The following is a 22,291-nucleotide window of genomic DNA, read 5'->3' on the forward strand; positions in this document are numbered from 1 at the left end:
AGGACTGAAGCGAGGAGTTGAGAAGGGAAGGGGAGTAAAGCTAAAAGGTTTGATTTCTTTCTTTCACTGAAAGGAGAGAGTAGCGGTCCGGTCCGAATGGGCAGTTCCACATTTAAAATCGGAAACCAGACTTGTACTCACTGGGTCTAGGCGGTCCGAGCGGTTCTAATTCTTTTGCACACCCCTAGTTAAAATGGACACGGGTCAACACACGTCGGATTGGTCGATCTCCACGTCAAATCTGTCTTGTAGTTTTTTTCATGTATGTTGACACGTATGCGTTTTAATTAGACATTACACGGAATGCCAACTCATGATAGATTTTGGTGGGGTACAAATTTGGATTTTCTTGTGAAATGAAAAATAGCATGAGGTAAATGTTTCGTAGAAGTATCATTTTTGAAAAATAACATGCCATGTTGACCATAAATTATTTTGTCTCATAAAAAATCCCAAAAATGATATCCATGACATATTTACCCTGAATTAATTTTCATATCGTAAAAAATCTCAAATTTAATATCACTAACCTGAATTTATCATTTGTTAAAAGTATAGATGATCGGTTCTAAAATGGGAGGAACCATTCGCTAAGGTTTGGTTCCACAAAATGGAAACCGGAAATCGTTCATTGATTTTATGGATCCACCCCGGACCCGGATCACCTGGTCTACTTCATAGAAATGGTGATTCGGTTATTCTTGAAGTACGAGCAATATGACCACCGCAATGACTAGACTTGACCTTAAATCAAGGATGAGTTTAGAGTAAGGGCGCAAATGACAACCATTCTGTTTTAAAAATAAATTTCTGGCCAGAAATAGATTTTTCTACTTCTATTTCATGGATGAGTTTTTAAGTAAAATTACGCGTTTGATAACAACACAAAATTTCTATTCCCAAAACAAAAATTTGTTTATTAACAACACAAAATTTCTCTCTTTTGCGACTAGCGAGTGGGCGGCGAAGGACGGCGGTGTTGCCAATGCGGAGGATGACGGCAAGAGGTGACCGACGTCGGGCGACATCGGGCAACGGCCGGAGGAGGGCGGTGACGGGATCGGGGCACGACGACCGATGGATGGCAGGAGGTGACAAATGGCAGGTCAGTGGTGGTGAAGGTGGCGGTTGGCGGCGGGTGGCAAGCCACGACAACCGATGGACGGGGGGAGGCGACAAATGGCAAGTGGGCGGTGGCGAGAGGTGAGCGGCAACGAGAGGAGGATGGCAACGAGAGGCGGCGAATGGCAGGTGGGTAGCGGCGAGAGGTGGGTGGCGGCGGCAGGAGGGTGGCGGCGGGAGGCAGCGGGAGGAGGCAGGTGGTGGCCCACGGCGGCTGGCAGGCAATAGACGACTGGTGGGTAGCAGCCAGCGGTGGGCGGGCGATCGACTAGCGAGGGTGAGCGATAAGAATAATTTTTATTTTTAATTTTTGTTCTAGAAATAGAAAAGTAAAAAAATTTTACTTCTCATTTCTGTTCCAAACATATTTATGAAAAATAAAATTTGTTCTAAAAATAGAAAAATGAAACTGCGTTACCAAACGGATTTATGTTCAAAACCTATTCCCAGGAACAGAAAAATAGAAAAAGCAAAGAAACAAAATGATTATCATTCGTAGCCAAAGGCTCCATTTGTTTCGCGAAAAATTAATAATTTGTAAAATATTTTCTTAAAAATGATCGTTTTTATTGCCTAAAATAATTAGTTGATAAAAAATGATTTCCTTATCGAAAGTAATTTATTTCTAAATATCTCCGTAAACAATGATAAAAATTTCATTTACTCATTTTTGTAGACGATACAAATGATCATTTTTAAGAAAATATTTTCTAAATTATTTATTGTTTCGAACAAACGGAGCTTAAAAGTGACATGGGGTTCTAGTTTGAGAATTTTAATGGTATTATTCCCGAATCCCATGACGTGTCTAAATAAACTTTTATCTTTCACTCAATTTAAATCTTGCAACGCTCGATTTTGGCTTCATTCTAATGTGTGATGTATTATTATCAATGAAGTTGAAATTCAAACAACAACAGTGATATTCTTCTATTAGGGTCCATTTGTTTCACGAAAAATAAATTATTTTAAAAAAAAATTCCTAAAAATAATCGTTTATATCTCTCAAAATAATTAGTTAATAAAGAATATTTCGATATCAATAACAATTTATGTCTAAATATTTTAGCTGATAATAAAAAAAAATTTCGTTCATTGATTTTTGTAAGTGCTACAGGTGACCATTTTTAGAAAGTAATTTATTTTTTGCGAAACAAACTAATCCTTAGCATGTCAAAGTGAATAATTCCTAGAATACACCGAAAATTGTCCCTTTTGAAGTATACTCTCAAATAAACCACACAAACAAGGTGGTCCAACTTTTAACCAAACAACTTTTTGACCCCTAAGGCCTAAATTAGGAATCCCAAGAAGTTTAAGGGTAATTAATTAAATTATCCAGACACTCCGTGACGGAGGCATGGCGCGCATGTAGAGGTCGAGGGTCTTCTGAACTTAGTAACCGATGAACGTTGCGAAAGAAGGAAAAAACGTGCGATTTCAAATGACGATTCGTCGATTTATAAATGTAATGAAAGTATAGTTTATGAGATTTCTACACGAATAATAAAACTCACGACAGAGCGAGAGAATCTATATATTGAACTGAAATCCTAAATGGTGTATTGCGCGCATTGCCACGTGGTGTGTTTTTCATAGGAGTTTAGTCAATTTAACGAAGGAAGGTAGCAAATGCGCTTGACGAGGAATTTATTTTCTTTTAGAAAATTTTAGGAACTTAAAAAGTTCCGGCACTAAATTATAAGTCGCATTTGAGTACGAAGGCTCATGATACAGTTTTTCTTACGGGACTACATCGCTCGAGAACATAGTCCTTCAATTCCGTCATATCAGCACGCACATGAATTTACTAGGTTAAAACTATTCGACCGGAAAATGATTCTTGGAACAAATTTACCAAATCACTCTTTTTTCTTTTTCTTGGTCGTATACCAAATCGCTTTATTTTGGCAGAAAACACGTACTTTCCCTTTTCACAAGATGCTATTCAATCAACATGCTCGCGAAAACAGTCCGATCCACCCCGGGATTGACCCGGCGTGGCAACGATGGTCGTGGGTTCCTATCACGGGGAACTCGTATCTAAATAAAGACCTATCCCAATGGGGTTATCGTGTTAGTTTTCCTCTTGACAATTGGCTAATCAGGCATGTACTGCTTAAACGTTACGTGCAGTCGTGCATTGCATGCTAATGGGAAACATGCGATCGGGTTAACGGCCGTCGCAAAACGAAAGTGTCGAGGGGGGAACGAGCAACCGTCAGAAAGTTTCGGGGCAAATGTGTAATTACCCTAAAGTTCGGGGGAGTCTTGTGTAAGTTCCTCCGAATCAATGATAAGTCATTCCATTTCTCTGTTGTTTTCTTCCCTGGCAAGAACAACAGACTAAAACAAACGGCGGTTAAATTTTTTTTTTTAAAAAAGACCAACGTTACTATAAATCGACGTGGCGCTTCCCGATTGGACGGCGACTCTACCTTGGACTAGAGCTGACTTCACATGACTCCCTCCTCCTCCTCCTCCTCCTCCTCCACTGAAACAACTCTCTCTCTCTCTCCTCCTTCTCTCTCTTCGCTGCTGCTGCTGCTTCACGGCCAAAAGTAGGTGAAAAGCGAAGCCTTCCTCCTCACACCACCACCACCGCATTCCCACGACAACCACTATTCTGCTGTACCTAATCCTGAGCTCTCGAGCCATTAGAAAAATGGCGGATTCGCCATTATAATACTCACGCGTGCTCGGTACACGCGCGCGCCCCCCCGCGCACAACGCTCAGTCGCGAGAAAGCAAGGAGGAAGAGAGAGCACGCAGGGAGGAGGGGCGCCGGTTCAGGGTTGGCGTTCGCGCTCCTTTCAATCCAGCCGGAGCGAGGACGGGAGGGGCGGGGGAGGACCGAGGGGTTCGCACGGGGACGGGGATTGCGGAACTGGGTCGCCGCTCGTTCGAGCGATTGGTGCTTCGCTGCCCGTCGAATCGAAACCCTAGGCTTCTTTTCGGACTGCTCCGGCGCGGTCCAGATCTCGCGCTCGCGGATCTGCGGGTTGGGACGATCGCCGGCTGACCCGGGGGCGGCGCGGATGGCGGGGCGAATTCGGGCGGCGTGAGATGTTCGGGGGATGTGAGGTATGGTCGGACTTCGATTGGGCGCGGGTACGGTGCCGTAGCTGCGGAGGCGCGTCTCTGTCGCGGAAATGTCGGCTTCGCTAGCGGCGTTTGACCGCCCGAGACCTGGTGTTTCGAACACGGTACGAGTGTCTAGCGTTTCCAGAAATGTCGAGTGCTTTTAAGTTTCCTGTTTTGCGCGTGCGCGTAGGAGGAGTTGGTTTTTTGTGGGTCTCAGCTTGAGTTGGGAGACGAGGAAGTTTGTGGCGGAAAACTAGGACTTCTTGTTAGAGCTCCGTTGCTTTTTGCGGACATCTGTCCTTTGTGGTGTTTGATCTTGCTTATACCATTAGCTCGCAAACGACCGTGGAGGTTAGGGGGTTGGGTATGTTTGGCGATTTAATTGAGCTAGAAAAGGTGGAAGCGTTTTGACGGAGCGTTCTGATGTAATTTCTGCTTGCTTAGGACTCTTTTTTGCCCTTTCACTTTCTTTTTTTGTAGCTTGTAATTGACGAGAAACGAATAGGATTTTGTTTGGCACTTTCATCTCCAGAGATTTATGACGGGGGTGCGACTTTTGACGAATTTTCGCGAGAGTGATATTTCTCGTTGACCGATGCTCGTGTTCCGATTAGTGATGTGGTGCAATTTCTCGGTGCTTAAATTCCGTTTGGGGTTGCAAAAATTGTACTTTCACAGGCTACATATGCGGGGTTTTGGCATGTTAGTGAATGCCACCTTTACTTTATCTCTGGACTTAAATTTAGAGTTCAACATCTATATCACAAGGATATGTTCCGAATCCACAGGGTCGCTGAAGGCTATCCAAATACTGATAGGTTCTTGATATATACGTGCGAGTTGGCTTCAAAACAATCTTTGAGTATGCAGTGGTGTTTAGACATTTCGTTTGGCTCTAGTTGTTCAGAAACTAAATTTAGCGTTTTCTTCCTCTTTTTTTTTTATGTGAATAATGGTAGCTGCAAAGTTTATATTCCTAATAAGAATGCTGCTTGCCGAGCCATCAATAGTTTTGACAATAAATGCTTTTGAACCTAAATTTCATTTTCCATTCCGCGCTGACCTTTGTTTAATAGGATAGAAGTGTGACAATAGTGAAATTTTTGATCTTCCACTTCTCATTTATCTATCAGTACCTAAAATAGAAGTGAGATTGGTGATCTTTGACTAGGATAGTACTTCTTCGACTAGAAAACAGCATTCCTCTTTTCTCTTATTCTTGTACCCTGACAAAACTAAGTTCTCAAGGATCATAATCTGTAAAATATACCATTGGTACTGCCTATCGGTGTAACAACTAACTCCGTGGGTATATTCTTTAAATTCATTTTCCAAATTCCTGTGAAATGCTCCTTGTTGCTGAAAGGATCTGATGCTTTTGTTCACAATTTCAAAAGCTATTCCACTGAATGCCTCCATATGATGATAATTTTGCGGGTCCTGAACTATTCCGGCAATGCATGTTAAAGCGTGTTCTGCGCTGTTCTGGTTGTAAGATAAAGTTACTGCTCATTGTCACACTTATAGGAGCCAGCATGGACGTCTTGAACTGAAATATGATACTCATCTATGGACAAGGCTCTCCTTTCATGTTTTAGGTTGCGTAAATTGTAGAATTCAGTCACCAATTTGTCCTCTATGTTCTAAAATATGATGGCTTTTGAGTAGTATTGTTAATCATAAGTCACTTTTTTAAGTTACTCCGGTTCTTAGTGCTGTCAAATTCTTCCAAAATTTTCTCAGTGCACTCATATTTCTGGAAGGATTATTGATAGCTCGTGTTTTATTGGAGTGTAAGGCTATATATGGTTGCCCCTTCGGTAATAGTTTGTCTTGGTCTTTTCATTTATTATGGAATTTAATGTTCTGAATGGTTGTTGCTAGTGATTGTTTAGTGGTTTCAATTCTCATTTCTAATACATTGAAGCTTTGGCAGGTGTTCAAGAGTGGCCCTCTTTTTATATCTTCCAAAGGTCAGTCAAGATAACAAGTTTTCGTATTGTCAGGTCATTTGGTTTGAGTACTTCTATACTTGCACTTGCGATAATGTACTTATTCTGAGTTGGTACTTCTTTTTAAACACATGTTCTGATCATCATCATACATGGGAAGATGTTTTATGTTGCAAAGGACTTTATCAAAATAGATCTGTTGATAATTTTTCATAACCGATGAGCTAAATGATGACTAGTGGAAACAGAGCAATATCGGGAAGGAAAGTTAAATTATGTTGGCACGAATGCTAGTCTTACTGAATTGCTGGTAATTGTTCAGCAATAATCCTTGTAATTGGATAAATATGCACCTACACTTAACCTATTTAGATTGAAACAGACAAGGATGGTCCACTTGCTCCTATAAGCAACTGTCAAGTTTGCTCGCACTGCTTCATGTCTAGCATCTTTTTCTTGCTCATTACATCTATCATGATGTCAATTGAGGATACACCGTTTGTTTTTCCTTATAATATGTTTATCATCTGCATGATGTGTCTGCTTGTTATGATCTTATTTTTACTGGTTTCCTTTTCTTTCAAATTATCATGATATAACTAGATCTTTGCATGTGCTTCTATAATTAGTGACAGAATTTCCTAATGTTTACAGGAATAGGCTGGAAGTCTTGGAAAAAGCGCTGGTTTATCCTCACACGCACTTCTTTGGTTTTCTTCAAAAATGATCCTGTTAGTATCTATTTTACGTCAGTACATGTGTAGTATATCATTGCAGATTGACTTTTCTGAGTTTTTCAAGTTTTCTTGATTTCTCCTTTAGACAACATAGCCACAAGAGTCTCTCTAACAGCTATTTCTTGAACTAGTGCTTTCTGGTGGTTTGGCAATGTGTGCTTATGCTATTTGTTGGGCAATTGTATGAAGGATGTTGTAACATACTCCTAATCTTAAGTTTAGCAGATTTTTCCACCGAGCAGTAGCTCTTGAGTTTGTATCCAAATCCAGGGTACTTATGGCAATGTTAGATGTAGCCCAAATTCTAGTCCTTTTAATGTACTACATCTGGTTAGTATTCCTTGAAATTGTTACCTTACAAGCACCTGTTATGCAAATTTTGCATAAATAGGGATAAGATGTGTAGATTAAAGAAATCATTAAATTGCTACTTGAAAGAACAATTATGTTTGTCTGTTGTCGAACAAGTTTTAGTTATCTGGGAGGGTAGGAGGTGCTTTGACGAATTTCACTGAAGTTCTCTAGTTTTCCAGAAGAGGAAACCAATCGTGAGATGTCAAATTTTGTGGTAATGAATTTCTATTAGCAATCATTGTCACTGTTAATTCTAATTGCTGTCAAGATTGCTATGCTTTTATTCTGATTTTCCCAATCTCCGCATGCTTCCCCTCTAACTTATGAGATTCCTTGTAAAGGCGGCACTTGATCTAAATTCTTGGAGTTACACCAAAGGGCTCTATCGACTATTCAGATGGATCTTCATGTTTACCTGCACTACATCTTGTTTTCTGTTTCCTCATTCTGTTAACTAGGATCTATTTGAGCACTTGCACCTCCTTCAGATTCAAAATGCTTACCCAATTTCTTTACTTGTAAAAATTTATGTATTTTCTGTCCTCCATTTGATGATTGGTCGAAATTAGTGATATCAGCCTTATGTTGTTTTGTTTGATCTGGCGTGTTTCAAATTATGCCTTTCCTTGCATGTAAGGTCAGGTGTCGTATCTAGATGATTAGATACAGCATATGCTTATTATGTTGATTTTTCATGTAGAGTGCACTCCCACAGAGAGGTGGAGAGGTGAACCTGACTTTGGGTGGGATTGACCTGAACAACTCTGGGAGGTATGTTTTCCTTTCTTGGCAGCTGAGGGCTTTACTATGGTTTGAAGAGATTATCATGCCTGATATAATGGTTCATTTCTTGCACCTGCTTCAGCGTTGTTGTTAGAGAAGATAAAAAGCTGTTGACTGTCCTGTTTCCTGATGGACGTGATGGCCGAGCATTCACTCTTAAGGTGCTTCATCTTTTTTTACTCCTAACAGTAGCTCAATTTTCTCTGACACAGTGAGCATGTTCTATCATTATTCAAAGTAATTATTCTCAGACTGAAGTTCTCAGATGTTGCACCTTCCTCTGTTTGCTTTGACGCTCTTTTTCCAGGCGGAGACATTGGAGGATTTGTTTGAGTGGAAAACAGCCTTGGAACATGCTCTTGCCCAAGCACCAAGTGCTGCCCTTGTCATGGGACACAACGGAATCTTCCGGAATGATGCGGGTGATACAATGGAAGGCTCTTTTCATCAATGTCTGTACTTTCTCTTATCTCTGTACATTTTGCTTGAACCTGGTTCTTTTGCATGCATAAGGAGATTCTAGGTTCTTTCTCTCTGCCTTATGATGCTTTAATGCAGGGAGGGAGAAGCATCCTGTAAAATCTCTGGTCGTTGGGAGACCAATTTTGCTTGCTCTGGAAGATATTGATGGAGGTCCTTCCTTTCTTGAGAAAGCTCTTCGGTTTCTAGAGAAGTTTGGTGAGTTTTTTAACTGTAATCTAGTCTGATCTTTAGCTTTCTGAGTTTTTAATTTACTCTTAAAGCAAGTTACCTTGTCATATTACTCCTTAAGGGTCATTTAGTATACTTGCCCTGCGATGGTCTGGCAATTCATCTTGACATGTTTCCCTAGTTGTTTACCTACTTGTGCCAAAGGAGCTCCAAGTTGGTCGCACAGTTGGGTTGCCTATGCCCCTCATGCCTTCTCTTTTGATTTTCAAAACTGGAGCCTATGCAGGATAGTTCTCCTTGGCCTATCTAGGTATCTGAATATTGCAAAACAAAATCTCAAAAGTTCTCTACCTGCGTATGCTCTGTATTGGTCATGTGGCCTGTATACAATTGGTTGGGTTTACTAATTGCTTTGCCTATTCCCTCCCTTTCCCTGCTGCACTTCTCTGGATGTCTTTTCTGGTTTAAAAAGGTTGTTGCTTAGCATTTGGTTGTAAGTGTCCATTATTAGGGACATCTCTGCGGTAAATTGGCCATTTCTGGAAAATATGGACTGTGTTTGCGAAACATATGAGAATGATATCTTGTTCAATTTGTTTGTGTGGAGTATTGTACTGTCCAAAAGATAACAAATTGAAAATTCTAGGCTAGACCTTCTCAAGCACTTGATGCTTGAAGAATGGATATGGATGAATGCTTCATGTGCTGTGTTAGGTGATAAAGATGGATAACAGTTCTTTCAACTACACGATTCTTCTTGTTCTTAGATTATTTCACTTTAAATAACTGTTTTCAAACAGGAACGAAAGTAGAAGGTATTCTACGACAATCTGCAGATGTCGAGGAAGTGGACCGCAGAGTCCAGGAATACGAACAAGGTACATGTTGATTCATTTGTTACAGGCAGGGTGAGATGTATAAAAGAGCTCTAGTTCTTTGCACCTGCTGTTGTTCATGCTAAGTGTGGTTAATACTCTCTTTTAACTTACCACTTGCAGGCAAAAATGAGTTTGCTCCTGATGAAGATGCTCATGTTGTTGGTGACTGTGTGAAGGTACTTTTGTTGCTGCCAGTTTGGATATATGGTTATTGAGCTATTACTTCTTCATCTAAGTCGTTCAATATTCACATGCTGTTTGATTTGCAGCATGTTCTGAGGGAGCTACCTTCCTCTCCAGTTCCAGCATCTTGCTGCACTGCATTGCTAGAGGCTTATAGTAAGTTGAGCCTTCTCTTTTCTTCTCGATTCTTCAACCTATGCTCAATGGATTCCAGGGTATCTCTTGTTCACTGTACTGAAGTATCTATTGTCCTTATAGAATATCGATCTCAAGTTGCCTTTCACCGAATGATCATACTTCTTGGTGTGAAAAGTACACAAATCAGGCATTTTCCTACTTAACGTGTGGATATACTCTATTTCAGTCAACTTGCTTTAGCCTTTGAGGAGATGCTGTAGACGACCACATCTTTTTCTTCTCTCATTAGCGTCAAACCCCATTTTTCGAGTGCTTATAAATGATTATTTGCTGTGTTTACGATCAATGAAATTTGCATGAAAATTAGCCTCAAGAAGAAAGTTGATATTTGAGGACAGGGGTTCTCAGCTGTCATGATCCAGCTGATTCATTCGGTTTTATGTTCATGCATGAGTATTTTAGGGGCAACATGTGCTCTAAAACATGACAAACGGCAGCTTTGGATGTCAGAGCTGCTTAACTCATACTGTTTAGGACCATCCATGGTGTAATGCTGTTAGTATTTTGTGATGTTAATAGCATTTTATGGTCTTTTCTTCTCCTTCAGTTTTTGTTGTGTTGATATCTGGATTTTTGTGCTTCGTTCTAGATTTTAGCAGACATGCTGACATAGTCGCTTCATGTTGTTTAATGTCAGAAATTGATAGGAGGGAAGCTCGTGTTCATGCAATGCAGTCTGCGATGCAGGAGACATTCCCTGAACCAAATAGACGTTTACTGCAGAGGTATACACTCTCTCTTTACCTCGGACATCTTTATGTTATTACTTTTAGCTATCAAGCTTATTTGATTGGGAAAAGTTTCCACAAATAGTAAATATGATAATGAAACCACATGAAGCAGAGTGCGAGTGTAACTCATTCCAATTTTATTTAAGTCTGTCATTTAGTGAGATATCTTTGTTTTCCTGTCTGACATTTTGTGGATGTGCTGCAGAGAAATTTTAAGTTGCATAAGGAAATGAGATAATGTTTTCTTTTCCCCTGAAGATGATTGAGTGAGATATTTGTGTTTTTCATTTTGATAAATTCTTGGTAAATGTCAATGAAAACTTAGGACCTTGACACGGTACAACCGTGCGATTGAATGGCAATGTTATGTGGTTTCAGCAACCGACCACTCACGTGTCCATGTTTATTGCACCTTTATACATGGAATAGTAGTAAACGAAGCCATGTGAAATTGATAAGACTTGATTGCCTGGTAAAATCATGTCAGCACACTTCGAACACCCCACCATTACCAGGATTACTTATATTGGTTTGTAGTGGCTCATATATGGTGAACTACATATTATATGATTAGAGATTCCTTTTTTCTAATTTGTTTTGTGAGCAAAGAGCCGTGGTAATGAATTTTTTTGTAAAAAAAGAAAGAGAAACGGAGTCAGTTGTGAATTTTCTTTTTTCATCTTGTTGCTGATCGTCCATTTCAAACTGAATTTCTACTTGCCTCCTTGTTTTGCAGAATCCTGAAGATGATGCATACTATTGCCTCTAATTCTCTTGAGAACCGGATGACTGCATCTGCTGTTGCTGCTTGCATGGCTCCTTTATTGTTACGTCCTTTATTAGCTGGTGAATGTGAATTGGACGATGATTTTGACACTAATGGTGATGCTTCTGCTCAGCTTCTAGCTGCTGCAAATGCTGCCAATAATGCACAAGCCATCATCACAACTCTTCTGGAGGAATACGAGAATATTTTTGATGTAAGAGTCTCTCAATCTGAATCTTTTCTCTGCAGTTTTTAAACACTTGTCACTGGACATATATGTCGTGGGTCATTTGTTATACCAGGTGCTTTTTACAATTTCATTTGTCTAGAACCGGAAACCTGAATTTATAATGTCTTTACCCACCTCTAACTATAATCAACCGGATACTTGTCACTGCTGCAAAGCATTCTGCATGATTTTTTTGTTAGTTTAGAATTCAGAAAAACTGTAATCGTTCAGGAGACAATACCTATAATATTAGGGCTTGCATTCATTACAATGTGTATTATCTGCAAACCTTGCAGCTGCTGTTATTGAGAAACTTAAATCTCAGACAAAGGAACCTTCGTAAACTAACTAGTGCTATTACTTGCTGTTATGAAGGGTTCTCGTTGAAAATAGTGGGAGTGACGATTTGGAACCCTCTTTTCATTATCCTGGTGGTTTCATTAGGTGCTTATATTGTTTTACAAAATTTCAGGAAGAGAATCTTCAAAGATGCTCCATATCTGCTGATTCTCGGATTGAAAACAGTGGGAGTGACGATTCATCTGATGAAGATAATGTGGATGTAAAAGTCAATGGTTACCATGATGCGGAGAATGAAGTTGATCCAGAAACAGATGATGATCCAGAACGCACGCTTAGTGGAAAACTTAGTGAAAGCAGTGGATGCAATGGAGCGGATCTGTATGACTATAAGGTTCATATTAATCATGTGCTTGCCGTTTGTTGCTTCTATTTCTGCTTGTTGTAATATTACAACCATTGTCGCACTACATCGAGTGTACTTCTCATGTTTCTTACCAAATCTTGATTAAGACTAGCATTAACCATTTTAGGGGACAATGATTGACCTGCTTGATTTGGTAATTATTGAAGAGATTAGCATTAGTAAAGTCCTTAGTTGTGATTAAGATTATTTTTATTCTATTCACTTCCTTTTTTGCAATTTGTACTGGAAGGAATTCCAGTTCCCTTTTGTTTATCACACTGAGAGGATAACTGATCTTAGAGATGGTTACCTAGATGACTTGCTGACGTACTTTTCACGTTAATGACTCCAGCTGTGTAACTCTCCATTAAAGGCTGGACATTCATTGACAGTTGTATGGTCCTTCAAGTCATTGAATTTTTTTTGTACGTCAGTGTATGCTCCTTATCTTCTGTTTAATCTTTGTTTACATGATTATCTTATCAAGAACTTGTGACAAATCTGAAATTGGTACTCTTTAATTGATTTAGCTGTGATGTTCAGAACATGTCCGTTGACTGTTTTCTTTTATTCTGCATGCAGGCTTTTGGCACGGATGATTCAGATGTTGGGTCGCCTAGGGATAATTCTGCTTCAATTGGCAGTTCAAACTTACATACTGGTTCTCAACCTAGGGATTCCAATATTCAGTTAGTTGAGCAACAAGGACAACTGAAGAAAGAAATCGACAACTCTGCCAGTGAAGTTGAATCTTCAACTGTCGCACCTTCTGGTGAGCAGTTCCAATCTGTGGGTGAAATTTTGTCTTCAATCAGGCCAGGCCAGAGCCACACTCTTCCAGTTTCAGGGTTTGAGGGAGGTTCTGGAAGGTCGATGGGAAAAATGTCAAACTCCAATCTCAACACTAAAAGATCAACTTTGTGGGGAAGAAACGCAGTGAGCAATCTTGCAGCCTCTCAACTTTATTTACAACTTATGTGCAACATGGTTAAATTCATAGATTGACCAGCCACTTTTATTTGTGGAATTAGTGTTCTTGTTGTCGTTCCTTTTGTCTATGCAAGAAATGTGTTGATATATTTGTGTTTGGTGATTTTATTACATCCCTGTTTGCAAGTTGTTTTCTTGAAATCCAGAGCTACATGCTTCTTGCATCTTCCTTAGTTGATACCGAAAGCTTTCGAATTACAGGATGTAGAAAGTATGGTGCAGGGAACATACCCCTGTTATTTTTTTTCTTTTGGCCGGACTACTATGTTAGTTTATTCGCAGTTTTATTATTGACCTGAATATTATTTTGGATTCTCTTTTGTGGGAGTCTCTGTTTTTGTAGACTCCGTTAAGCAATTGTGCATTTTGTTGGTGCTGCCCGGCAAAGTGGTTAACCCGTACTCTATGTCTGGACAGCATTTAATCATTCCATCTTCTATATGTGGTTATAAGTGTTATTGGTGGATGGGGATAGTATTGATAGATGGTCATTTCGTAAGTCAAACAACTCCATAGGCAATGTGCAGAGATCACTTTGGTATATCTTTGTAGTTGAGTAGGCTTGTGTAAGTTTTATGATGAAGTTCGATCATAGTATTCCCATAACCAGATCCGCTCTCTGTCAATTGGGTAGATGTATCTTCTATGCTCTTGGCAGCAAAGAGACTAGATATCGGTTATATAGTTGTGTAAATTAAAATGCTGACACTTGATCTGAACTCTTGTGCAGGCCAGAAAAGCACCATCAATGGAATCAGTGGATTCTTCTGGAGAAGAAGAGTAAGACATTGTCACGTCTTAGCTTCTCTTTTAATGGCCCTGACTTACCTGGTCAGTTGATTATCAGCTGCTCCTTTACCATTTATCTTATACTTTTCTTGCTTGCAGGCTTGCTATACAGAGACTTGAGATAACGAAAAATGACTTGCGGCAAAGGATAGCTAAGGAGGTAGTTTCACCCTATGAGAGTGTGTTATTTGCATTGTAGATGGTTGAACATTACGATAAGAAATTTCATGTTGACTTTAATAGGCCAGAGGGAATGCAGTATTGCAAGCTAGCTTGGAGAGGAGGAAGCAGGCTCTGCACGAGAGGCGCTTGGCACTCGAACAAGATGTATTTTCTTACTCTTTGATTATGTCTCTGTTTCCTCTAAGGTTTCCGCCCTTTTGTTGGGCAATTAGGTTGGAATTGGAACTCAAAACTGAAACCCTTTAGAATTTAGGTTATAGGAGTCATTGGGTCTTTAAAGGCAGTTTTTCCTTGTCTTGCTCAGATGGCAAGAGTCACCATTTCCTCGAGGGGAATATTCACTGCCATACAACCGTAAAAAATAACACATTTGCTTCTATTGTCCCATACTGGTATTCTTATGCAACTCTATCACTGCCAAAACCTATTCTATAGTGCTGAGTTAATTGCATGTCTCAATTTATTTACATGGTTAGACATGGTTTTAGTGCGTCTATATACAGGCAAGGAAGCTCTCCTATTACATTCTTTTTGGTTTCTGCTGAAAAGTAATCTCTTTTATGCTGTTTACCCGTGTGTGCGTACTTGTGGATGAATATTTAGGTGGCTAGATTGCAAGAACAGCTGCAAGCAGAAAGGGACCTGAGAGCTGCACTTGAAGCTGGTTTGAGCATGTCATCTGGGCAATTTTCCAGTTCCCGTGGCATGGATTCTAAGGTTTGTACTGAATTCGATGGGGCATTTTCCTTCGCAAGTCTATCTTTTTCTTTGTTTCATGGTATGAATTGATGGGCAGACAAGGGCCGAGCTCGAGGAGATTGCTCTTGCAGAAGCAGATGTTGCTAGATTGAAGCAGAAAGTTGCAGAATTGCACCATCAGCTAAATCAGCAGCGCCAGCATCACTATGGATCTCTTTCTGATGCATGTGACCGCTATCAACAAGTGCAGAATTCTCAACAGTAAGTGTGTATAACGATGTTGCCTTTCTTCGAACCAGCTTTTAATCCATTGGTTGGTAGGGTGGAGTACATCGTCCTTAGATATCCAGGTGGCTATTTCAAGTTCTAAGATGTACTCCTCCCATTGACAGCTACTAAGACAATCTAGTGCTTTCCTGTTATCTTGCTTCCATTTTGAGGATTTTGTTGTGGCAAACTTGCTAAGGTGCATTATTTTGAAGATACCTCATAGTGGTATTTGTGTATACGAGTTTTACCATTTGTTTTGTTTGTGCCAACTCTGTGAAAACCTAAAATTACTTATTGGGCAGAAGAATTTAGACAATGTTATCCAGAATAGTTATAAGGAGCAAACCCAACATCGCAGGACTAATAGGAAGATTGGGTTTGTTTCTAGAAAGCTTATTAGTTGCTTCTTTCACTTAGTGAAGGAGAAATCCTTGGGATCTTGGTATTGTTGTCGGGAAATGAGATGAATAGCTAAGATGGAACGCTAGATGTCAGTTTGAAGTCAGTACCTAGTCTAGTGGTGCTCAAGTTAAGATCATTGTAGTAGCAGGGGTACGGAACTCATGATATATTGATCTGCTCTCAACATGTTTGGATCTATGTGTTTGGGTATGCTATTTGATCAGAACATTGCTGCTACAAATAAAATATGGAAGCTATCATACTGAATTTAAAATCTCACTGGATATTTGCAGGAGATTTCCCCCACAAGATTTTGATACTACCCTCGCCTTTTATAATCACGAAAGAAAACAGAGAAGCGAGGTGTGTATTTCAATCTGTCTTGTTAAGTCTGCTCTGTTTTTCATTAGAACAGATATAATTGATAGAACTGCTCGTCCTGCTCATTTTTTTCTAATCTTTCGCTTGATCTTCTCATATCTTTACAACGTTCGTGTATTTAGTCCAGTATGCCCTTTATACTGCTATGCCTTCTACAGTCTAGACTGTTTGAATTATTTTCATGACCTTGGACTGCACACGGGCGAAAGCAGATTTCAGTTATGTTATCATCTTCAAAGTTTTGAATCTGCAGTTATGAAATTGACATTAGTATATTCGGGTGCAAAGGTGCTTTAATCCAGAGACATTTTATGTTGTTACTGAAGGTCAAGATGGTGCTAGCCATAACTCTAGTTAAAGATTGAAAATTTCGAAGTCTTTAACAAGTATCGATAGATTGCACATTGGCAGCATTGTGCATAGTGTACAACTGAATGATTTTAAAAGATGCTGCATCCAAAATGAGACTGAATATTTAATAGCTTAGCACGATGAGGCATGGATGTTTAGTTTAAATACAAAACACCATGAATATTTACTTCGTTTAATCTTTCAATACTATGGTTGATGGTCAGGTCCTGCCTTGGCCTGAGAATTCTTAATCCAGTATGAATGTTCTTTTCCTTTTAGATTTAATCTTCTTCTTGTCTCGATCACATTAATTGTTTCTGGCGATTTATTCGATTCATCTGTAAAACATGGCAAATTATTCAACAGGAGAGTTTGCTTGGGGATTGGAGAAATATCAAAGGTCAAGCATTGGCATCTGCAAGCAGTAGCAGGTTGCCTTCAGGGAAGCAATTTATGGAGTCATCGCCTCTTAGCGATTCGAAAAGTACGGAGGCATCAACAAGTATATCTGTGGATGAGCTCGGGGCTGTTGATTCAGCATCTGTACCCTCTACTTCCAGAATAGCAGAGGTAATACACGGATGTTGGACTGTCAATTCTTCTGTGTCTTACTGTAAATTCAGTAACAGTTGTAAATTTTATTCTCTTTTCTATTTCTTGAAATTTCATTTACTTTATACCATGTTCACCATGTCCTGCATCCTGCTCTGTATACTTTTGAGAATGTTCCTAAACAAGCTCCAATCATCCTGTTTTAAGGTCGACTTTTTCCCAGCTTTCCTCTTAGATATTAGTGTCACATGCAGCATAATTTCCTAAATTTATAGGAACGACTACCGTATTGTTAAAACGTAGTTCCACTCTTTGATTGCAGGGAATGGAATTTCCAAGGCATCCAACGGTGGCATCTTCTGCTTTGGTGGAATTAACGACGCGTCTCGACTTCTTCAAGGAGCGGCGATCTCAGCTAATGGAGCAGCTCCACAGCCTCGATTTAAATTATGGCACGGGTTCTTCGCAAGACTTTGTCTACAGACCGTCATCTCCACCGTGGAGCTGATCGATGAAAAGACGAGGCGGTGCTTAGTAAACCGCGACAGAAGAATGCCCGTTGCCTTGTACATTCGTCGGTGCTCTTGCAAATATAGTCTCTGCCCCCTCCTCTGTTCTGCCATTTCTGTTAATAACTATTATTTGATGTTCGAAAGGATGTTCACCCTAGTGGAAATGAGATTTGGGCTTCTGGGTAGCGTTCATTTTTTTTTGTTCCTTTTTTGTATTGTTTGATTCTTGTTTATTTGTAATCTTTTCCCTTATCTTAACCGAGTTTGGAGCTACTGTCGAACAGACCTTGCCGTAGAGTGAAAGCTTGTGTTTTTGTAGACGTGTCTGACATAATGTATCAGTGTCCAAAGTTTCCCGATTTGTATTCTTGTATCCATCCGTTTGGTGAATACCACTCGTCCTTGGATAGATCTCTCACGTACGGGAGTTTACCTTTCCGGCAACAGGGTCGAATTTGGTCGCAATGATCGTGCGTGATCTCTAGCATCTCGGTAGAGCAATCGTGACCGGGTTCAGTGGAGGGTAAACGCCTTTTATCTAGCGAATTACCGTTTCTAGCCGAGAAAAGAGTACGCAACAATTGATGCCAAACGCGCCGTGTCCATAATTTTAAACCCGAGTACTTTTGTAACGGGTCTAAGCATCACGCCGTAACGGTCGCGGCTAAAAGGAGTGGCCACGCTGATCGCGCATCCTCGCCCCCTGATTTAGCCAAAAAGAAAAGTTACAAGTGAGACCACTTCATATACAATTGACAAAATTTGAACTGACAAATTGAAGACAAATCGTCACTGCTGTGATGGCATCCCACTATGTTTTGATCGAGGCCAAATTATACACGAGGAACACGTCAGGATCTTGTCCTCTAGTCAACCCTGTTCACTTCTCAAACAAAAAAACAGAAAAGAAAGAAGAAAAAGAAAGAAGTCGGACCATAAATAAAGGTGCAGCTTTTTTTGTTAACCAAAAAACACACAAAAGGAATAAGAAATTCCGGTGACGTGGACCCGGTGGTGGTCCAATCCCCCAATCCAGCGCAATCCTTCTTATTGGATTTCTCGGATTGCAGAGTCGGCACGCGCACCAGCCATCCTCTTCCTTCTTCTTCTTGAAGTCCACTCTTTCTCTCTCTCCTCCTGAGCATTCTCTGCTGCGCTTCGCGTGCGATGCCCTGCTCCCGCTCCGTCACCGGCGCCGGAATTCTCCGAGCTCGTCGTCGCCGTCGTCATCGTCATCGCGCCTCGAGCTCTCGTCGTCGTCGTCCCGTCTCGTCTCCCGCCGTTTCCTCGCAGAACGAGTAAGCCCCACCCCCCCCCTCCATCCGCTCCGCTCTGCTACCTCCCGTCGTTCCTCCTCCTTTTTGCTTTGGATAGTTGGATGGACCCCGAAGCCTTCGAGCTTCCTTGTTTTCACTTTTCCTCTCTCTCCCTCCACGTCGTGGCGTGCGGGACTCGCCGAATAGGGCCTCAATTTTTACCATTCGATCGCGTGCGAATTCCCGCGTCCTTTCGATGAACCCGACGCGTGAGGTGGCTGGAGGTGTCTTCAGGAGAGCGGGCGGCCCCGTTCTGTTTCTGGGAACGCCCGCGGGTGATCGTGCGGTTACAGTTCGGGGAATTACTTTTTGTCGCGTGATCGACTGCTCTCCGATTCTCGCTCTTGTCCCTGTTGGCCTCTCTTATTTCTGCCATCGTTATCGTGAAGCGGTAGTTGGTCGCCGGTGAATCGTGTGATTCTTCGCGGTTTTTAGGTTGTAGCTGCGGCGAATGAGGCTCGTGGTTTCGGGAGTGATCTTTTCAGGGTTTGTCTGTGTTTAAGGATTTTGTTGGCAACTAGGACGATGCACTGTGGTTTCTCTCTTTCGTTGAAAATCGAGACTCGGGTGTCTGTGACAATGAATTTTCCATCTACTGGTGCTTGACCTCTGTTTCCTTGCATGCTTTTTGCTGACTTTCTCCCGTGCGATTTACAGGCGGGTCTACAGACGGTCGATGCTGTGATTCCGTGGTTTTGATGTGAATTTTCCGCGGTAGTTTTTCGGTTCATCGGCAATGAACTTCGAGCTTCTCAACCATGTTCCGTGGTTCGGCAGGGCCCATCCGGAAAAGGATTTGGGGTCGACCTTTGGATCTACCACCACGGTCTTAACAGAGCAACCTAAACAGAAGGGTGGTTTCAATCTCAAGTTGTGTGGTTGGTCCATCCTTTCTGTTCTTCCATGGGCTCTTGGTTCCGAAGATGGAACAAGAATGCCTCCTACTGTGAATAGGCAGTTGAAAAGGCGTGCTCAATCTGGTGGGACAGTTCAAAACAGCAGTAAGGTCATGGCTGTCCGCTTCCGGCCCTATGTTTCGAAAGTTCCATGGCATACAGGGCCGAGAGCGTTCCTCTCTCAGCTATTCCCAAGATACGGGCATTATTGCGGCCCTAACTGGTCAAGTGGAAAGGATGGCGGGTCTCCTCTATGGGACCAGAGGCCAATTGATTGGTTGGATTATTGCTGCTACTGCCATGATATCGGTTATGACACCCATGATCAGGCGAAGCTTTTGGAGGCTGATTTAGCATTTCTCGAGTGCTTGGAAAAGCCACACTACAGAACAAAAGGAAATGCCCATGTTGCGCATTTCTATAAGACGATGTGCATCACAGGTATGCATCTTGCCTCGTTGACCTCTGCAGTCGAGTCAAGTTTTTGCGGAGATTGTATATGCAATGGCAATTAGGTTCCTTTGTACACCATGAGAAGTGAAATTTTTATGGAAAGCTTTATGCTTCAGAGTATTTTGTTCGATACTGAGCTTTTGTTACTTCATGGCTTGATGTATGTTAACTGGTCTACTCTGGGATTGGCAGGTCTCAAGAACTTCTTAATTCCGTACAGAGCACATCTTGTGAAGCTAAAGTCGAGGCAACCTCTAATTGATTTTGGTTGGCTGAGCAACGTGAGATGGAGAAGTGGGAATATTCAGAAAAACGGAAATGAGTAAGAGTTGTGTGGCTTGACAAGCGGGATTTGTATGTTATCGCTTAGTTGACTAGCTTGGTAATTTAGCCCTGGATCTTAGATGGTATGGTTCTTTAGTTTGTCTTTTGTTCTTGTACTGAAGCTTCTCCGAGCCACACCTTTTATAGGCTATGGATCACAAGTGGCTACATAAACATGTATTGTTTACTTTTCCACTTTCTTAATTGCGCATGCTTTGTACATAAACATCATTCGTGCCGCTGCCCCTCTGTTGCCACATTCTGGAATCTGAACACAACCGGTTGAGCTTGTGCACTAAGGCTGAGATGTGGCATTTAGCCAAATTATTGTTTACTGTACAGATTTTTCATATTGTTCTCTGTCATCACGGCTTCATATTTGACTTTTTCTAGCTGTAACACAGGTATGTGGATAAATTTGGCTGACTATTGAGAACTGAATTAGAACACTATAGTATTTGTTCAGTACTTCTAATAGACCATGCTTATTCTTCTTCATAGCTCTGAATAATAGATCTGGGCATGTTTTGAGGACTATGCAATGCTCTTAAAAACGGCCTTTGTCATACTGAGAATGTCTAGAGACCATTTCAAATCGACAGGTTCGGTTAACAATGTTCATCCATTTTAGTCAACTTCTTTCATTTTGTCTCGAATTTCCTTCCGAGGATGATTGTTTTCTGCCTAAAGAATTTGTAGTTTTTCTTGTTGAATGGCCGAACCTCCAGCGACTTTGATAGTGGTTGCACTTTCTTGCTGTTCTGCATTGCTTTAACTGAATGCAGTGGCCTTTGCTGCGATTCTCACTGCTCACTTTGGGTTCTGGGTGGACTTCAACTTTAGGACAGTCACAAGGGTTTGATCGATCAGCTTATTAAGAAGGACCACGATCGCAGTGAACCCGACAGAATCAGTCAATTAGGTGATTGATATCTTTGTTGAGTTCAGCAAAAATCGTGAATCCAATCTGACGGTAACCGTGGGAAGCTCGAATTATGGGTGCCGGATTGGACAACCCCCTTGCATTCATGACAAATTCGCATCACCGTATCTTTTCCGGCTTCGAGTAATTACAAAAGCAGTTGTGTTACCTTCTTTACATTGAATACATTCTCTATTTGAACCCGGCACACCCAATACTGACTAGAGAGCTCCTTTTGTTTTGTTTTTTCTCTCTTTGATTGGAGAGACTAGAGACTTAAGAGAATGGACCATCTGCTAAGTTGAAACTTACCGGTCAATATGTCATCCTGCTTTCTCTCTGTAGTTATCACCATGCGTGCCGCTCTCTCGACGCCTTTGTGTGAACCTTTCCAAAAAGTGACATGACAGGGGAGTCTTCGCTTGGGAGGAATTCCACCATAAAAGCATCACAAGATCCTGGTTACTACTCACTAGGTCCCCCACATGCGTACAAAGAGTCAGCAAAAGCAAAGAAGCCTGAGCCAAAGCTTTGTTTTGAGCGAGCCATTGGTTGGGTAAGGTGCTGAAGCGGATCTCGGTTCTTTACATGTGTTTGAGTTCCAATGCCCCCGTGCATTTTTATAAGGTAAGGTTGGATCCAATGTGTGTATCGATCCAATCGGTACCCGTGTGGGAGAACGGAAAGGAGGAGAGGAGAGGAGAGGCGAGGGACATTGAAGCCTGAACGGATACGGGTCGGCGCATCGATGCGTCTTAGTTTATTTTGAAGCCTGGATGTAGCGAGTAGCGAGCGTGCGTGGGAACAAGTTGGGTAGAAGGTCCGTGCAAGTGGACTGTATTGGGAAGCTCCACACGAAAAACGAGAGGGAAAGTAT

The 22,291-nt window shown here is 41.2% G+C and overlaps 2 protein-coding genes across 2 annotated transcripts; both read left to right on the top strand.

The window, feature by feature from the left end:
* The first annotated feature begins 3,646 nt into the window (after nucleotides 1-3,646).
* On the top strand, nucleotides 3,647-17,878 carry LOC115679292 (rho GTPase-activating protein 7-like). Its single transcript, XM_030602895.2, has 22 exons — nucleotides 3,647-4,328; nucleotides 6,143-6,179; nucleotides 6,813-6,889; nucleotides 7,950-8,020; nucleotides 8,115-8,193; nucleotides 8,340-8,484; nucleotides 8,591-8,710; nucleotides 9,484-9,561; nucleotides 9,682-9,737; nucleotides 9,831-9,900; nucleotides 10,580-10,667; nucleotides 11,410-11,653; nucleotides 12,141-12,362; nucleotides 12,957-13,310; nucleotides 14,095-14,144; nucleotides 14,253-14,313; nucleotides 14,397-14,480; nucleotides 14,940-15,053; nucleotides 15,133-15,296; nucleotides 16,001-16,070; nucleotides 16,806-17,009; nucleotides 17,314-17,878. Exons 1-22 carry the CDS (start codon nucleotides 4,275-4,277, stop codon nucleotides 17,497-17,499), a joined length of 2,628 nt encoding a protein of 875 aa, XP_030458755.1. The 5' UTR covers nucleotides 3,647-4,274; the 3' UTR covers nucleotides 17,500-17,878.
* Nucleotides 17,879-18,581: 703 nt separating this feature from the next.
* Nucleotides 18,582-20,831, top strand: LOC115679293 (uncharacterized). The gene is made up of 3 exons (XM_030602898.2): nucleotides 18,582-18,801; nucleotides 19,477-20,156; nucleotides 20,361-20,831. Exons 2-3 carry the CDS (start codon nucleotides 19,556-19,558, stop codon nucleotides 20,492-20,494), a joined length of 735 nt encoding a protein of 244 aa, XP_030458758.1. The 5' UTR covers nucleotides 18,582-18,801; nucleotides 19,477-19,555; the 3' UTR covers nucleotides 20,495-20,831.
* Nucleotides 20,832-22,291: the final 1,460 nt, after the last annotated feature.

This window comes from Syzygium oleosum, unplaced genomic scaffold, assembly GCF_021117445.2.
Source record: "Syzygium oleosum isolate NSW1041296 unplaced genomic scaffold, Sole_v2.1 Sole_v2.03, whole genome shotgun sequence".
NCBI lineage: Eukaryota > Viridiplantae > Streptophyta > Magnoliopsida > Myrtales > Myrtaceae > Syzygium > Syzygium oleosum.